At 34.8% G+C, this 16,089-nt stretch overlaps 1 protein-coding gene across 11 annotated transcripts in view; it reads right to left on the bottom strand.

Annotated features, from left to right (window-relative positions):
* The window catches only part of DENND1B (DENN domain containing 1B), a 277,692-nt gene that overhangs the window by 90,160 nt on the left and 171,443 nt on the right, over positions 1-16,089 (bottom strand). For all 11 annotated transcript variants that reach the window (XR_002520214.2, XR_002520210.2, XR_002520216.2 and 8 more), the window contains one exon: positions 6,508-6,633. Coding sequence is in view for 8 of the 11 variants with exons in the window: in XM_017951054.3 (XP_017806543.1) it covers positions 6,508-6,633 (126 nt within the window). In the remaining 3 variants the exon portion in view is untranslated. The remainder of the gene's footprint in view (positions 1-6,507; positions 6,634-16,089) is intronic.

Genomic DNA, 16,089 nt, shown 5'->3' with positions numbered 1-16,089 from the left:
TGGGAGTCTAAGTCTCTTTGTAGGTCTCTAAGGACTTGCTTTATGAATCTGGTTTCTCCTGTATTGGGTGCATTTATATTTAGGATAGTTAGCTCTTCTTGTTGAATTGATTCCTTTACCATTATGTAATGGCCACGTCTCTTTTGATCTTTGTTGGTTTAAAGTCCATTTTACCAGAGACTAGGATTGCAACCCCTGCCTTTTTTTGTTTCCCATTTGCTTGGTAGATCTTCCTCCACCCCTTTACTTTGAGCCTAAGTGTGTCTGCACATGAGATGGGTCTCCTGAATATAGCACACTGATGGATCTTGACTCTTTATCCAATTTGCCAGTCTGTGTCTTTTAATTGGGGCATTTAGCCCATTTACATTTAAGGTTAATATTGTTATGTATGAATTTCATCCTCTCATTATGATGTTAGCTGGTTATTTTGCTCATTAGTTGATGCAGTTTCTTCCTAGCGTCGATGGTCTTTACAATTTGGCATGTTTTTGCAATGTCTGGTACCGGTTGTTCCTTTCTATGTTTATTGCTTCCTTCAGGAGCTCTTGTAAGGCAGGCCTGGTGGTCGACAAAATCTCTCAGCATTTGCTTGTCTGTAAAGGATTTTATTTCTCCTTCACTTATTAAGCTTAGTTTGGCTGGATGTGAAATTCTGGGTTGAAAATTCTTTTCTTTAAGAATGTTGAATATTGGCCCCCACTCTCTTCTGGCTCATAGAGTTTCTGCCGAGAGATCTGCTGTTAGTCCGAGGGGCTTCCCTTTGTGGGTAATCCAGTCTTTCTTTCTGGCTGCCCCTGACATTTTTTCCTTCATTTCAACATTAGTGAATCTGACAATTATGTGTCTTGGAGTTGCTCTTCTCGAGGAGTATCTTTGTGGTATTCTCTCTATTTCCTGAATTTGAATGTTGGCCTGCCTTGCTAGGTTGGGGAAGTTCTCCTGGAAAACATCCTGCAGAATGTTTTCCAGCTTGGTTCCATTCTCCCTGTCACTTTCAGGTACACCAATCAGACGTAGATTTGGTCTTTTCACATAGTCCCATATTTCTTGGAGGCTTTGTTCATTTCTTTTTACTCTTTTTTCTCTAAACTTTTCTTCTCAATTCATTTCATTCATTTGATCTTCAATCACTGATACCCTTTCTTCCAGTTGATCGAATCGGCTACTGAATACAACTGTGCATGCGTCACGAAGTTCTCATGCCATGGTTTTCAGCTCCATCAGGTCATTTTAGGTCTTCTCTACAGTGTTTATTGTAGTCAGTCATTCGTCTTATCTTTTTTCAAGGTTTTAACTTCCTTGCAATGGGTTTGAACTTCCTCCTTTAGCTTGGAGAAGTTTGATTGTCTGAAGCCTTCTTCTCTCAACTAGTCAAAGTCATTCTCCATCCCGCTTTGTTCCGTTGCTGGCAAGGAGCTGCATTTCTTTGGAAGAGGAGAGGTGCTCTGGATTTTAGAATTTTCAGTTTTTCTGCTCTGTTTTTTCCCCCATCTTTGTGGTTTTATCTACCTTTGGTCTTTGATGATGGTGACATACAGATGGGGTTTTAGTGTGGATGACCTTTCTGTTAGTTAGTTTTCCTTCTAACAGTCAGGACCCTCAGCTGCAGGTCTGTTGGAGTTTGCTGGAGGTTTACTCCAGACCCTGTTTGCCTGGGTATCAGCAGCGGAGGCTGCAGAACAGAGAATATTACTGAACATCAAATGTTGCTGCCTGATTGTTTCTCTGGAAGCTTCATCTCAGTGGGGTACCCGGCTGTGTGAGATGTCAGTCTGCCCCTACTGGGTGGTGCCTCCCAGTTAGGCTACTTGGTGGTCAGGGATCCACTTGAGGAGGCAGTCTGTCTGTTCTCAGATCTCAAACTCCGAGCTGGGCGAACCACTACTCTCTTCAAAGCTGTCAGACAGGGAAATTTAAGTCTGCAGAGGTTTCTGCTGCCTTTGTTCAGCTATGCCTTGCCCCTAGATGTTGAATCTACAGAGACAGGCAGGCCTCCTTGAGCTGCGGTGGGCTCCACCCAGTTCAAGCTTCCTGGCCACTTTGTTTACCTACTAGAGCCTCAGCAATGGCGGGTGCCCCTCTCTCAGCCTCGCTGCCGCCTTGCAGTTGTATCTCAGACTGCTGTGCTAGCAATGAGCAAGGCTCCGTGGGCATGGGACCCTCCGAGCCAGGCACAGGATATAATCTCCTGGTATGTCGTTTGCCAAGACCATTGGAAAAGCGCAGTATTAGGATGGGAGTGACCCAATTTTCCAGGTGCCATCTGTCACAGCTTCCCTTGTCTAGGAAGGGGAATTCCCTGACCCCTTGTGCTTCCCAGGTGAGGTGATGCCTCACCCTGCTTCGACTCATGCTCATGGGCTGCACCCACTGTCCTGCCCCCACTGTCCCACAAGCCCCAGTGAGATGAACCCAGTACCTCAGTTGGAAATGCAGAAATCAGCCGTCTTCTGCATCGCTCATGCTGGGAGATGTAGACTGGAGCTGTTCCTATTTGGCCATCTTGGAACCCTTGAAACATATCTTAAGAAGTGTATCATGGCTGGGCGTGGTGGCTCATGCCTGTAATCCCAGCACTTTGGGGCCGAGACGGGTGGATCACGAGGTCAGGAGATCAAGACCATCCTGGCTAACATGGTGAAACTCCGTCTCTACTAAAAATTCAAAAATTAGCCAGGCATGGTGGTGGACACCTGTAGTCTCAGCTACTCGGGAGGCTGAAGCAGGAGAATGGCATGAACCTGGGAGGCGGAGCTTTCTGTGAGCCAAGATTGCACCACTGCACTCCAGCCTGGGAGACAGAGTGAGACTCTATCTCAAAAAAAGCATCATATCATAACAGAGGCAAGGTAGAACAGAAATATATCACACTAGAGCAAGAGAGGGACCATGAAAAAAGCAGATTCAAACCTAAGCCCCACTATTCACTAGCTAGAGAAACAGTGAGCTTACTCAAATTCTGTATCATCTTCCTCATCTTTAAAATATAAAGGGTAATATTTTGAAGGCTTGTAAAAATTCAACAAGAACACTTATCCAAAGAGCCTATCAATGCCTGTCATCCAATGGGTGTTCAATGGTCAGTTAATGTTTTCATAGTGATCAAAAATTATGAATATCAGTCAAAATAATGTAATTAACAAATAATATGTAAATAAGGCTGAAGAAATGTGTTAAATAAAATAAGTATAATTAATTCAGAGAAAGAAGGGGTCAGTACAAACTACAGCTTCCAGGATCAAGAAGGAACTAGATGGCTATTAAAAGTGAGGATGAAAAGCATTGCCAGGAAGAAAGAACATTGTAAGTAAATGTGTGGAAGCCTGAGAAGCTTAGGACATTTGAATTCACAGGCAGAATTCTCTGAAGTGAGGGCAAAGTTTAGAAAAAAAGGAAAACAGACTGCCTGCCCATGGTAAGGGCCTTGAATGCCAGGTGAAGAGATGGCCCCTGAGACTGATCAGTCATTGGTCTACCCTACAGGTTTAATTCTGTTAAAAGTAAGGGAAATAATGGTTTATTTTTATGTGTATAAACAATCATAAAATTTTAAAAAGTAATGTCTAGTAAAATAATTCTTTTTTTTTTTTTTTTTTTGAGACCCAGTCTCGCTGTTGCCCAAGCTGGAGTGCAGTGGCGCCATCTCGGCTCACTGCAAGCCCCGCCTCCCAGGTTCATGCCATTCTCCTGCCTCAGCCTCCGGAGTAGCTGGGACTACAGGTACCCACCACCACGCCTGGCTAATTTTTTTGTATTTTTAGTAGAGACGGGGTTTCACCGTGTTAACCAGGATGGTCTCGATCTCCTGACCTTGTGATCCGCCCATCTCGGTCTCCCAAAGTGCAAAGTGCTGGGATTACAGACGTGAGCCACCACACCTGGCCAATAATTCATATTATTAACAGCTACTGAGTAATCTTTTCTTTTCCAATTGTACTATAATAGCTACAGGATACTCCTTAAATATGTTTTTGAAACTTCTCTCTGCACTTAGCCCTTTTTAAAATATCAACCAAAATATATTTGATTGATATAAAATATTTTTGGTTGATATTAAAAAAAGGTCTAAGTGAAGAGAGAAGACATTGGTCTATTATATCAATGACCAAAAGAATTATAAAACAAAAAATTAATATACTTTTAATAAATTATGATATAAGCAATTTATAAAGATAATGGTTGAAAAAGCAGTTTATGCACAAAAAGAAATAATTTTCCTTAAAAGCTATTTCTTGTGAAAATAAATGGAAAATAATCATCTAAATGCATTCAGTATACATTAAAAAGGAAGCTTTCATTCAAAGATTGAGTCAGAAGAAATGTAAAGGCATAGAAAATGAAAATACTACCACTTAGCTCCTAAAAAATACTAACAGCAGAAATGAAAACAAGAAAATATCAAAAGTAAAAAGAAAAAAATGTAGGCAACTAAACAAATAAATTTATAACAAAATGTGATCAATAAACAAGAAAGATACTCTAAGACAAAATTAAACATTTTTCACAGATAATAACAATCTGGCTTTCACGATGGTTTTTTAAAAAAAGTTAGTCACTGAAATCTTATACTCCTATCTGCTCAATGAAGCTTAAAGGGTGATAAAATTAAACAGTGAAATCTATAGTAACTAATATTAAAGATGGGATATTTTATTAATTTCACTCAGTACCCAACACACTGATAGTTTAAATCATTGAAGAAAATGTTCTCACTTCAATTTGCTCCTTTCTTCAAATCTGAAGTACTCAACAATTTTAAAATAAAAATGACGTTTAGTTTATAAAGATGAATATGTACTTAAATATGTCAAAATTCAAGCAAAGTGATATTTTTAACTTTCGTTCCTGTACTGTAAACTTGAAATCAATCCCTATTTTAAAAATTTGACGTAACCAGAATCAATCACTAATTTTGTGTTTCAAACTCATTTTTATGTTTTTACTGATGTTGAACAATTGAAATATGAATATGCTCTACTGTAGCATAGATTATTGGTTTCCAGTCTTTTAAAGAATGTGACCCTTATAACTATGAGCAATTTTTTAAGACTCCTCCATGTGAGATATGTATACTCTGTAGAGTACTATGAATTATATAATGCTTTAAAAATATACACGTCTCAAAAAGATTAGCATGTAAACTAGACAAACACACTTATAGAAACAGCAGCTGATTTCCCCATGCATTTAAGGAATCCTTCCAATAACTGGATGACCTTTAGAGCTATAAGGATCACTTGAGTGGGAACCACTAATTCAGAAGTCAGTTTAAAGAAGATATAACCCCTTCACATTTGTTTAGTGCTTCATAGTTTACAACTGAGTTTAACACCACCTTGAAAGATAGAGCGGGAAGGTATAAGAATTCTCATTTTACAAATACGAAGATCAAAATCTAGAGAGAATAAGGAGACGGGTCAAGGTTATGCAGCATAGTAACAACTCCTATTAGATAGCAGGTCTTCTTATTACTAAATCAATGTTTTTATCTCTTACAACTTACTCACCCAGTGAAGGAAGAATAGTCTAAAAATTTCTGTAAAATCAGCCTAACATAATCTAACCAACAAATGTACTTTGACTTGCACCTTTTTGGATACTCTTAAAAACTTGGCTATAATTCTACACAATAATAATTAGGGTATTAAAACAGAAAGAATGAGAAAATGAGCTAAGATATGCTAAAGAGATAAACCCAGCTTAGCAAAGGGTCATGAATTACAAAGACAACAAATTTCCAAATATTGTAAAACCTTCAAGTTCTATTTTTCTTAAGTATCACTTTGTACCTGTCATTTCTAAACACATTAATCTAATAAGCCCAATTGTCTTATGAATTTCTTAAGGATCTTAACAAGATCAGGTAAGTGTTTTAACATACAGTAATACAGGCTGGGCGCAGTGGCTCATGCCTGTAATCCCAGCACTTTGGGAGGCCAAGATGGGCGGATCACGAGGTCAGGAAATCGAGACCATCCTGGCTAACATGGTGAAACCCCATCTCTACTAAAAATACGAAAAATTAGTTGGGCGCGGTGGCGGGCGCCTGTAGTCCCAGCTACACGGGAGGCTGAGGCAGGAGAATGGAGTAAACCCGGGAGGCGGAGCTTGCAGTCAGCCAAGATCGGGCCACTGCACTCCAGCCTGGGTGACAGAGCGAGACTCCATCTCAGAAAAAAACAAAAAACAAAAAACAAAACCCAAAAAACTACAGTAATACAATTTTTCCATTAGTTAAGGAGTAAGTATTCCACTTCTAGAGTATTAAGAAGGTGACACAAATACTCTGGGAAATACTAATGGAAGAGTACTAAACAAAACTAAAAATAAAAAGTCAAAAATTAGAGATGAAATGTATGTTTTAAAACATAATATTTTGGATCTTAAAAGATTTCCATGATACTTTTTCAAGGTGCAATATTAAAATGATGTCTCTTTTTTTCTGTCTCATTCCAAAGAACCATAAAAAAGCAAATTAAAACAGTGATGAAACAAAACGCTTACAGGTTTGTATCTCAGTGCATCTCTGTAGGATCCAAACAAAGCAGCCTGTGCTCTAAGAAAGGCCCTAGCTACTCCATCACCCGTAGCTGTAGACTGCTTCTTCAGTTTATTTTTCAAGGCCGAGACCTGCATGACAGAGAGGAACAGTTAAATTAACACCTCAGAAATTGGTACAGCGAGGTAGGAACCCAATCAGCAGGCAAACCACAGTGTGTTCAGGTCAGCCAAAAATTCATCCTGCTCCCTGATAGCTTATCTTTTTAACTGCAGAGAGCACCTGCTGGTCTGTTAATTGAAACGAAAGCAGGAGAGGAGAGTAACGTGCTAATGCAAATTGGTTTATGCTCTCTTTTTTTCCCAAGGCCTCTTGACATAAATAAGCTTTAATTATTTTACAATAAACTGCTTGTGAGCCACATTTCTACAGATTTTTAGCAATTACAACATGTGTCTACTTGTTTTGAGATGAAGCAGGTTGGGTTTTGTTCGTTTTTGCTATGTAAGGTTATTTGTTACAGGTCCTCCAGGATCACTTACCATTTAATTTTATTTTTGGAAGTCTCATTTGCATACATAATTTTCCAGTCATTTGTTGAATAGTTTTTGTCATTATGAGATAAAGAAGAGGGGAGAGGAGATAAAGTTATTGAAATTATACCATGAGTGGAGAATTTTATGCAAATGTTATACATTGTCTCATTTAATATTCACAACAGTGTTCTAAGAAAAGCATTCATATTCCCATCTATGAATGAAGAAATAGAGGAACAAAGATGTGAATTCATTTGCCCTTACTATGTAGCTAATAAGTGGCAAAGCTGGGATCTAAACCTAGTTCTGTCCAGTTTTTTCCACTACCACATGGGTTTGAGTTCAATATCATTGTCTCATGAACCAGTAATCAGATTAAAACACTAAAGTTTCTAAATCAAAGAAAAATTTATCAAAAAATTTGCTTATTTTTAAAAGGTATTTAAGTTTGTTTTAATTTTTCATACATTTTTCTTTTAATTTCAAGTGTTACGTATTTTAGAAAATGCATATTATTTATGAACAGAATTTTAAGTGAGATCATACTCCTGATGAAAACTCTTATTATTTAAGGAGGAGGAGATATAAAATGTTCCTATGCATCCAATTCACTGTACCAGTTCGTTTCACACAAAATAGTAAACTATATTCTATACATTTAAAAATATTGGTTCTCATATATATTCATCAGTGCTTAAAATGGAAGCATGTTGTGTAACAATTCTGTTTTATTTAGAAATAAAACTGGTAAGACAAATTTTGGAAAGAATGCTCACTTAACAGAGCATATTCTTAGCCTTATGAAACTATCATATAACAAAATAGTGTTATTTTTCCTTTTATGTATATATGTGCATACATATATATGCAAACATATACACACATACATACACATGCACACATATACACAAAAACACATGCACACATATATACACATACACACATATATCTATGCAAGAAGGGTTATTTTTATTTCTTTATGCAAGTAGCCCTGACTTCACTTGTAGATGATTGTAATTGAACTGTCAACCTAATTAACAACTAAACTTTGAATAATGCTAATGAGAAATGAACACAGCATCAGAGGAAAAACCAGCTCTACAGGTGATAAACCTTCACAGTAGTGACATTTTCCAGTGTAAAGTCACAGTTACTGTGATCTGATCAAAGAAACAGACCCCCATTGGGTCCAATTATAACCACAGTTTTGAAAAAATTATTGAGTTATGTTCATAATCTATGCAGAAAGGCCTTTGCAGTGTAGGTCTTCTCCCCATAGCTGTGATCTTTTCAATTTATATCCAAGCTCCATAGATTCAGATAAAAGTTGAGAGCCTAATTCATTTAGCCCACAAAGTGCATAAACCAGGATTCATTTAAGAGAGGTTTTTGTTATTAAAATCTAACCTCAATAAATGCATATTTTTAGGTAACCCACATATTCAAACAATAATAATTACAAAAATAAATCTAAATTAATATCCTTTATTCTGAAACTTCTATGCTATTTTTAAGTTTCAAATGCCTTCAATAACAATGGGAGTGAATATCAATATACATATTTAATTACTACATACACACCCCAAAAGATTATAATGTAAGGAATATGATTCCAGTCTTTTTAAAGTATTATTATACATAAGTAGTTGTTTTTTAAAAGATTTTTACTTTAGAAAATAAAAAAATTAAAATGCCCCTTACATCTCTGCAAAAGAAAATTCCTTAATGTGTACTTTTTAAAAATAAAACATGAAATTCACAACTCAGTTGTCCATAAATCAAGAAGACAATGTTCTCCAGACAATCACAACATGTATGCTCACTAAGAATACAGTCAAGTCAAGCCATTCCTCAACCTTCATTATACCAAATCCTTGACCACATAATTGTTGCTTGAGTTATACAGGAGTATTAAACACACTGCCACAAGCCATTCCAAACCAAATTATAAAAATGCAGCCTTCACTTCCAAAACTAGTCAATGATAGCTCCTCAGCTCCCTGTGGATGTGTAGAAAATAGAAAAAAGAAAGCACTTGTTCTAGAACTATGCCAGCCAATAAGGTAGCTATCAGTCATACACGCACTTGATATTTGACTTGTCTCAACTGAGATTTGCCATAAGAGTAAAACAGACACTATATTTAGAAGACTCAGTACAATAAAAAAAACTCAATAAATTTTATATTGATTATATTTGGAAGCAATATTTATATATAGGGTTAAATAAAATATATCATTAAAATTAATTTCACCTATTTATTTTATTATTTAATGTGGCTACAAGAAAACACAATCATACATGTGGCTCACTTTTTTTTTTTGGACAGTGTTATTCTACATGAGTATACTATCTAATTTCATACAGATTTTAAACTAAAATTGCCTGGCAAGAAATATAATTATATTTCTCCTTTGCCTCTTTCTACATTATTTCAACTTTTACAAATTACATAAAAAGAATTTTTCCTTGATCTACTCTAGTGGACTTCAATTGCCAGTACATCTGAAGTTGTTCCTGTTTTTCAGAGACCAGAAGGGCAGCTAAGTGTTTCTACATGTGCAAATGAATGCTCAAAAAGAGTCTATAAGAAAACAATTGTTTTTAAAAATCAGTTTTAGATATAAGGATATTAATATAATATAAAATGATTGCATCAATCTTGCTGTGTTTCTGGTCTTTACATCACTGGAGTAAATTATCACCAGTTACCAATGCCCTTTGCAGTGCTAATTAGCTTTTAGCAGTTTTTATCTATAAAAATGATGGTGTCTGTTCTGTACTTTTTTAATACCTGGTCTAGGAAAGAGCATTTTCTGCTTTAATTTCCAAACTTCTAAGTTTAGTTATGAAATAAATGTATCTCTTCCCATGAAATCCTAAGGCTTATACTCACCCATAACTCTGAATTCAGAAAAGCATTTGGAACCTTAGTCATATGGCTATTATCACATAATCTTATAAATATTGAAAAAATATCAATTGTTTTATCTTTTTATTCTTAAGAAAGTAAGCTAGCCTCAACCTCCAATGGCTAAGGATTACTTCACAAAGGACATTTTATCTTACGGTCTTTAGAGACTTTACACTTTGTAAATATATTTTTTTAAAAATCTAATTTAGTATTAGGATAGATCACAAATGAAAAGTTAAACAATGAAAAGAAAATTCAGAAATAAGCATCACTTCATTGCTCGTATCAAATGTTTTAAATTCCTTTCAGTGAGAATTCAGACCTCCAAGCAGTCATCCATGGGAAGAATTATAACCTGGATTTTAGCACAGTGGGAACTCACTGTAGCATGAATAATATTACCACCAATTTCCCACTTTTACCCTCTTAGCACTAAAGCAACTATGAATAAAAGGACAGAATTACATGAGTAAACGCAGCAAACAGGTACACGTTAAAAGAGCATAAGCCATGTGCACACAGTCTAAGTAATGAAGTAATTATACCAAAGGAGAGTAAGCCAGGAAGGCAGAGCATATAAGGGGGTTGAGTTTTTCCGAGAAGTGACAGATTTCCTCTTTTACTTAACTTTTAGATGTGATTTCTAGATATGTTTTTGCAGTAAAAATATATTAACTGCTATACCTAGAAATTTTTATTTTACTTTTAATGATCACAAAGAGAAACATCAGGGTAAAGAAGTGAAGATAAAAATAACTGTTCTAAAATAATATTTACATAATCTACACAACCTAAAACACTCCTAAGATATTTTTAAATATTTCCTTTCATATAACTAAACTGTTCTCTAGAAACTACATATATTTATAAAAGTTAAAGTGTGAAAAAATCATCTGTAGAACAAAGATATAAAGTTGAAACCTTTTATTCTTCCATGAATCATGTTACAGTTATCACATGAATTAGATATTAAATCCCCATACTTCTTTAACTTTCCTAAAGTTCAGTTTATTAAGAAACAAAATTAACACTTCTCTCTTAATAATTTTCTAACAAATCTCTATTTGAAGATTAAAACAGGAACCTTTAACATTTATTAAATGAAAATCATATCATATACTTATAGAGCATATCATTACATTGTTTCATTGGTTTAAAGTACCTGTCAAATCCTAACTAATACGGCATCATCTACAAGTATTCAATGAATTTCCAATAAAATCCAAAGGTCTTTAACAAGAACTACACATATTTTATGATTTCCCCTGCCTATCTCTACTATCTCATTTTGCATAATGTTTTTGTTTATTTCACTACAGCTATATAGGTCTTGAATCAACCAACCTCTTCCTCACAGGAAAAACTTTAAATATGTTATCTCTCCTCCCCCTCTTCTTCCTCCTCCCACTTGGCTTACTCATACTCACCATCATTGAGGCCAATTCTCCATAAAGATGTTCCTGATACACTGAGCTTGGCTGGACCACAAAAGGCTGATCTGAGCGTGCGGACTAGTAAAAATGGCATCTCAGTTTGGCTAAAATTATTTCCATATCAGTTTACTTATAGCAGAGATGGCTTTAAGTCCACCAACATCTATTCTCCCTTTCTTTGCTAATGGAAGTCTTAAGTTTGGGCTGGTGCATATTTAACAAAACTAGGTTAACTCAGCTAGTTTCCAACATCCCTTGGAACTTGGTGTGTCCATATGGCTGGGTTCAGACAAATGGAATGAGTTGAGGAACATGACATTTTCAGGCTGTCCCTAAAAGGGATATGAATACCCCTCTGTGGATTCTCCTCTTTATTCTGGGGCAAGGTAGACAAACAGCATACCTTAAACCTAGAGTTGCATGCTATGTATTGAGGATGGCAGAGTTGTCCCACATCTCTGGAAAACTTAACTCTTAATTGTTATACAAGAGATAAATATATTTCTATTTTTATCTAAGAATGGGTATTTAGGTCTCTCTGTTATAGCAGCTTAGCTTGTACCCTAGTAAATACACCAAACAGCAAACAAACAGTATAAATGATAATAAACAGTATAAAGGATAATAAACAGTATAAAGGATAATAAACAAACAGTATAAAGATATATGAGAGATATGAAATAAGAATATAGACCAAGCTCCTAACTGCTTCCATAGTTTCTCATACTGGTGCACCTGAAATCCCATCCTCAGTGCAACTGGCACAGCATCAGGTTCCTGCCACGTCATAAGAAAAATGAAACCTCAGGCTTGCAGCCTTTACTATTAAGCTGGAGAAGAACATTTGAGCCCCCGAGAATTTAGGCACTACCACATGAGATAATGCCTTGCTGCACCACAGAGGCACACATGGTTTTCTACTGTGTCACTGAGCTAGAACAGGCTCAGCCTCTACCTATCTCACCCTTAATCTAAATTAGGATACCACTGTAATTCTCTCCAACCGCACTCTGTTTCTTTATAACATTTGTCTCTATTTGTAATACTAGATGAGTGTTAACACACCATAAATTCTATGAAATAAGAGTATATGTCTGCTTGTTCACCACTATATACCCAGTTCTCAGCACAATGTTTGTACACAGTAGATACTTGATAAACACCTGTTGAATGAATGAATGAATAAATGAACAAATCTAACAACTGTTCCAGGCACAATTCTACAATTATTCCTCTAGTTGACTCAATCAAAGTATCTATGATGGTGCTCAGAAACATAATTTATTTAAAAAGTCACTTGGTCATTATGATATTAGCAAGGTTTGGGAACCGCTACTGTGACAGTGCTCACAATATTACACACAAAAAAGTTGCTTGAATGTGGAAAAATCAAGAATTTAAAGGACCAGAAATAAATTGGAAATAATTTTAAAAGCCAAAATCAAGGTTTACATTTTTCAGAAAAAAAAAACGTATCTGCAGTAACAAGAGAAAGAAGCATGCTATTAAGATAATACATGGTGGGTGGGAGGAAGACATTAAAAGTAAGGCGAGGTAATTTAGTTGGAAATGAAAAGCCACGAGAAAGCCAAGGAACTTCATTGAGCACTTAAAATCACTAAAAGTAACAAACAATAAATCAACTTTAGAATGGCAAAAGTACAGAGACATAAAGGGAGGGATTACCAAAGCCTGGATCATTGCTGTGGGAAAGCCAGGTTCTCTTATTCAATTGAGAGAAACTAACAAAAATCTTTTAAATGTTTAGAAGCACAGTTAAGGTTTTTGGGTTTTGCTTTTGTCTTCTTTGTTTTAGTATTTAAGGTTTATATTTTTAAAATATACACCAAGAAAACAGTTGGGAGGACAGTAAAATCTATAATAGTTTACCTACAAACAACAACAAAAAAAACTACTTTGTAAATAATTATGTCTCTGATAATAACTATTTAAAAGAATAGCTGAGTTTCCACAGACATTCAGCTGGGTATGCAGAAGCACAATGACTGCCATCACAACATGGTCTCTTTTTCTAAACACAGGAAATAAAAGGTTATACTCATAGTCAAAAAAGTATATTTTATATATGCATCCAGGTTTCTCATTTTCATTATTATTAAAGTCAAATGGAAACATCCTTATAAAATGTTCTAGGAGGTAACTGTAAACAGACTTTAAAAGCAAGCTTCTATTACTAAAGATAAAAGAAGTGCAATTATATTTCCTTTCAGCAATCACGTATTGAACGCCTATTTACGAAGCACTGTACCAAGGCTGTGTGGCGGGAGCAAGGTACAACTAGATGCCTGAATTCTACCAATTGGAGATTGAGAGGAGAAAAAGCATGACTATACTTTTCCAAGGGCAAACTAAAAGCAATATTTGTCTCCTGAAGTAATAAAATGTTCTCCAAATTACTCTAGAAGCTGAATGAATCTTTCTAACCTGACCACCCTAGAAATTTGTTAGGGACTTCATTTACCATTAAACACAATAAGGATAACAGCAGAACTGTGGCAAACCTGGAACTAATATAATATTCTCTGGGGCCTATTTTTCTTTATAACATATATTATGACAATTTAACATGTTAAACCTTCATGTTAGATTACAGGAAATATTCAATGAATTAAACATATCCATTGATAGTCCGTGTGGTTCTAAGAGTTTAATTTGCTTACATAACTTAATATTTTTTTAAAAGTTTATTTTAGAATTATCTGAAAAAAACTAATTCTTTCAAGCTTATCCCCAAATTAATAAATTCACTTGAATGTAGATATTCAAATATTTGATATCAGAGATTTAGAGACTTTCTCCAGTTCTTATATGCTCTTAATGATTTTTGGTGATTCAGAGCAATTCGTGTCTTTCTTTTTTTTATCACAAAAAAAAAAAAAAACATTTAAGGCACTCCTTCTTATGATTCCTGAAAGCTTCACTATAATATACATGATATTTTAGATAGCATCATTATAATAAAGTCTTTTCAATGTTTTAGTAATGAAATATGCTACATACAAAATATAGCTATCCTGTTACAGTGGTCTACAGTGACTTGTACAATAACTCTTAAGTGTACCATATTTTCTATATACCCTCATAGTAGAAAACACAAAATTATTTTCCAATAGTATTATATTTAAGACGAAAATGAAGTTTTAAAAATAGTGCTGAAAATCCTAATTTAAATCAAATGGATCAAACTAATATTTCTTTAACAAGTTTAAGTGGCAAGTAAACTTCTATATTTTAAAGGAGTTATTCATTACATTGTATATCACATTTATATGAAAGGGACCATGGTCTACTGTTTCAGACACAGGCCTGAGGATCAACCTCTATGAACTGAATCTCTAGATGTACCATTAACAGTATACTTTCTGTGCCTTGATTTTCTTATCTAAAATAGGAATAGCATAATGACCTATCAATATTATTACTATTCTTACAATCTAACGAGTTTAAATTATTAGAGACAGTTAAGCAATACAGGTCAAAAAACTTGCCTGTTGTAACGAATACTGTAATACATGTAACTTTTTCAGATGTCAATTCTAATGTACTTTCATCTATAGGAATTTATAATTGTTTAATTTAATATTCATATGAGGAGAGAATTCCTAAATCTTATAATTCTAATTATTAGCTTAATTCCTGGTAAGAGGGTAATCCTATTTATATTTGAAATAGTAACAACCTCCAAATTACTTTTTAAAATGTTGATGATAAAAATTAAAATGAGCAGGAATATCTCAGAAATACATTTTAAATTATGCAATTAAAACTAAATTGTATGCAGATTTGGAATAGGAGGTTTTAATACTGCATTTTCATAAATTAAAATCAACTCATTTGAGATTTCAAATGTTATATTTAATTCAATTGGTTCTTTTTCTCACCCTTATGAACATACCACAATAACACTAACTTTGATTGATGCTGTAACTGAGTCCTAACATTTACTTTTTTTATTTCAAAACATTCAAACTATACTACAGATGTTTGAAGGTGTCTATTTGGCATAGCCACTAAAAAAATAAAGTCACAATATATTCATAGACAAAAACTACAAGAGTATATTTTATTGGATCTACTGCCTTTAAAAGTTATTCCATGTAATAATCAATATCGTTAAAATCACTCCCAATAAAATATTTGTTTTTTTTCTTTTAATGATCCAAATCTATAGTGAAATGATGAAATCAAAAAACAAGTGTTCTTGTCAGAAGACAGGAAAAGAGGTTTTCCCCCTCCCTTAAGGAAAACAAAGGAATCCTGAAAGCTTCGCCCTGATTTATTTTTCCAATTTTAAATACCTTAAGAGTAGCGGAACTGCTACTGGCATGGTAGTATTTCTAACAGTCAATAAATCTAAAATATTATGTGTGAATATTGGAATGAAGCCATTAAGAAGATTACAGCATGCAACACAGCAGAGGGTCCACAGGAAAAAAGAACTAGTAATTCAGGACAACTGTGACCACTGACCTTTGAACAGCCAAGACCACTGGTCAATCTGACACAATAATAGAGTACACATGCATAGAAAGTCAACCAGCCCATAAGTATAATTTAAATGCTTTGGTGAATGATTTTAAAAGGACCCCCCCATTTAAATCTCAGTTAACCTATTAAACAATCAAACAATACTAATAGTAACATTTTTCAGGTTTCAAGTATATTTTATCAATTTAAATCACA

This window comes from Papio anubis, chromosome 1 (assembly GCF_008728515.1).
Source record: "Papio anubis isolate 15944 chromosome 1, Panubis1.0, whole genome shotgun sequence".
In the NCBI taxonomy this organism is placed as follows: domain Eukaryota; kingdom Metazoa; phylum Chordata; class Mammalia; order Primates; family Cercopithecidae; genus Papio; species Papio anubis.
This window is presented reverse-complemented; position numbering and strand designations above follow the sequence as displayed.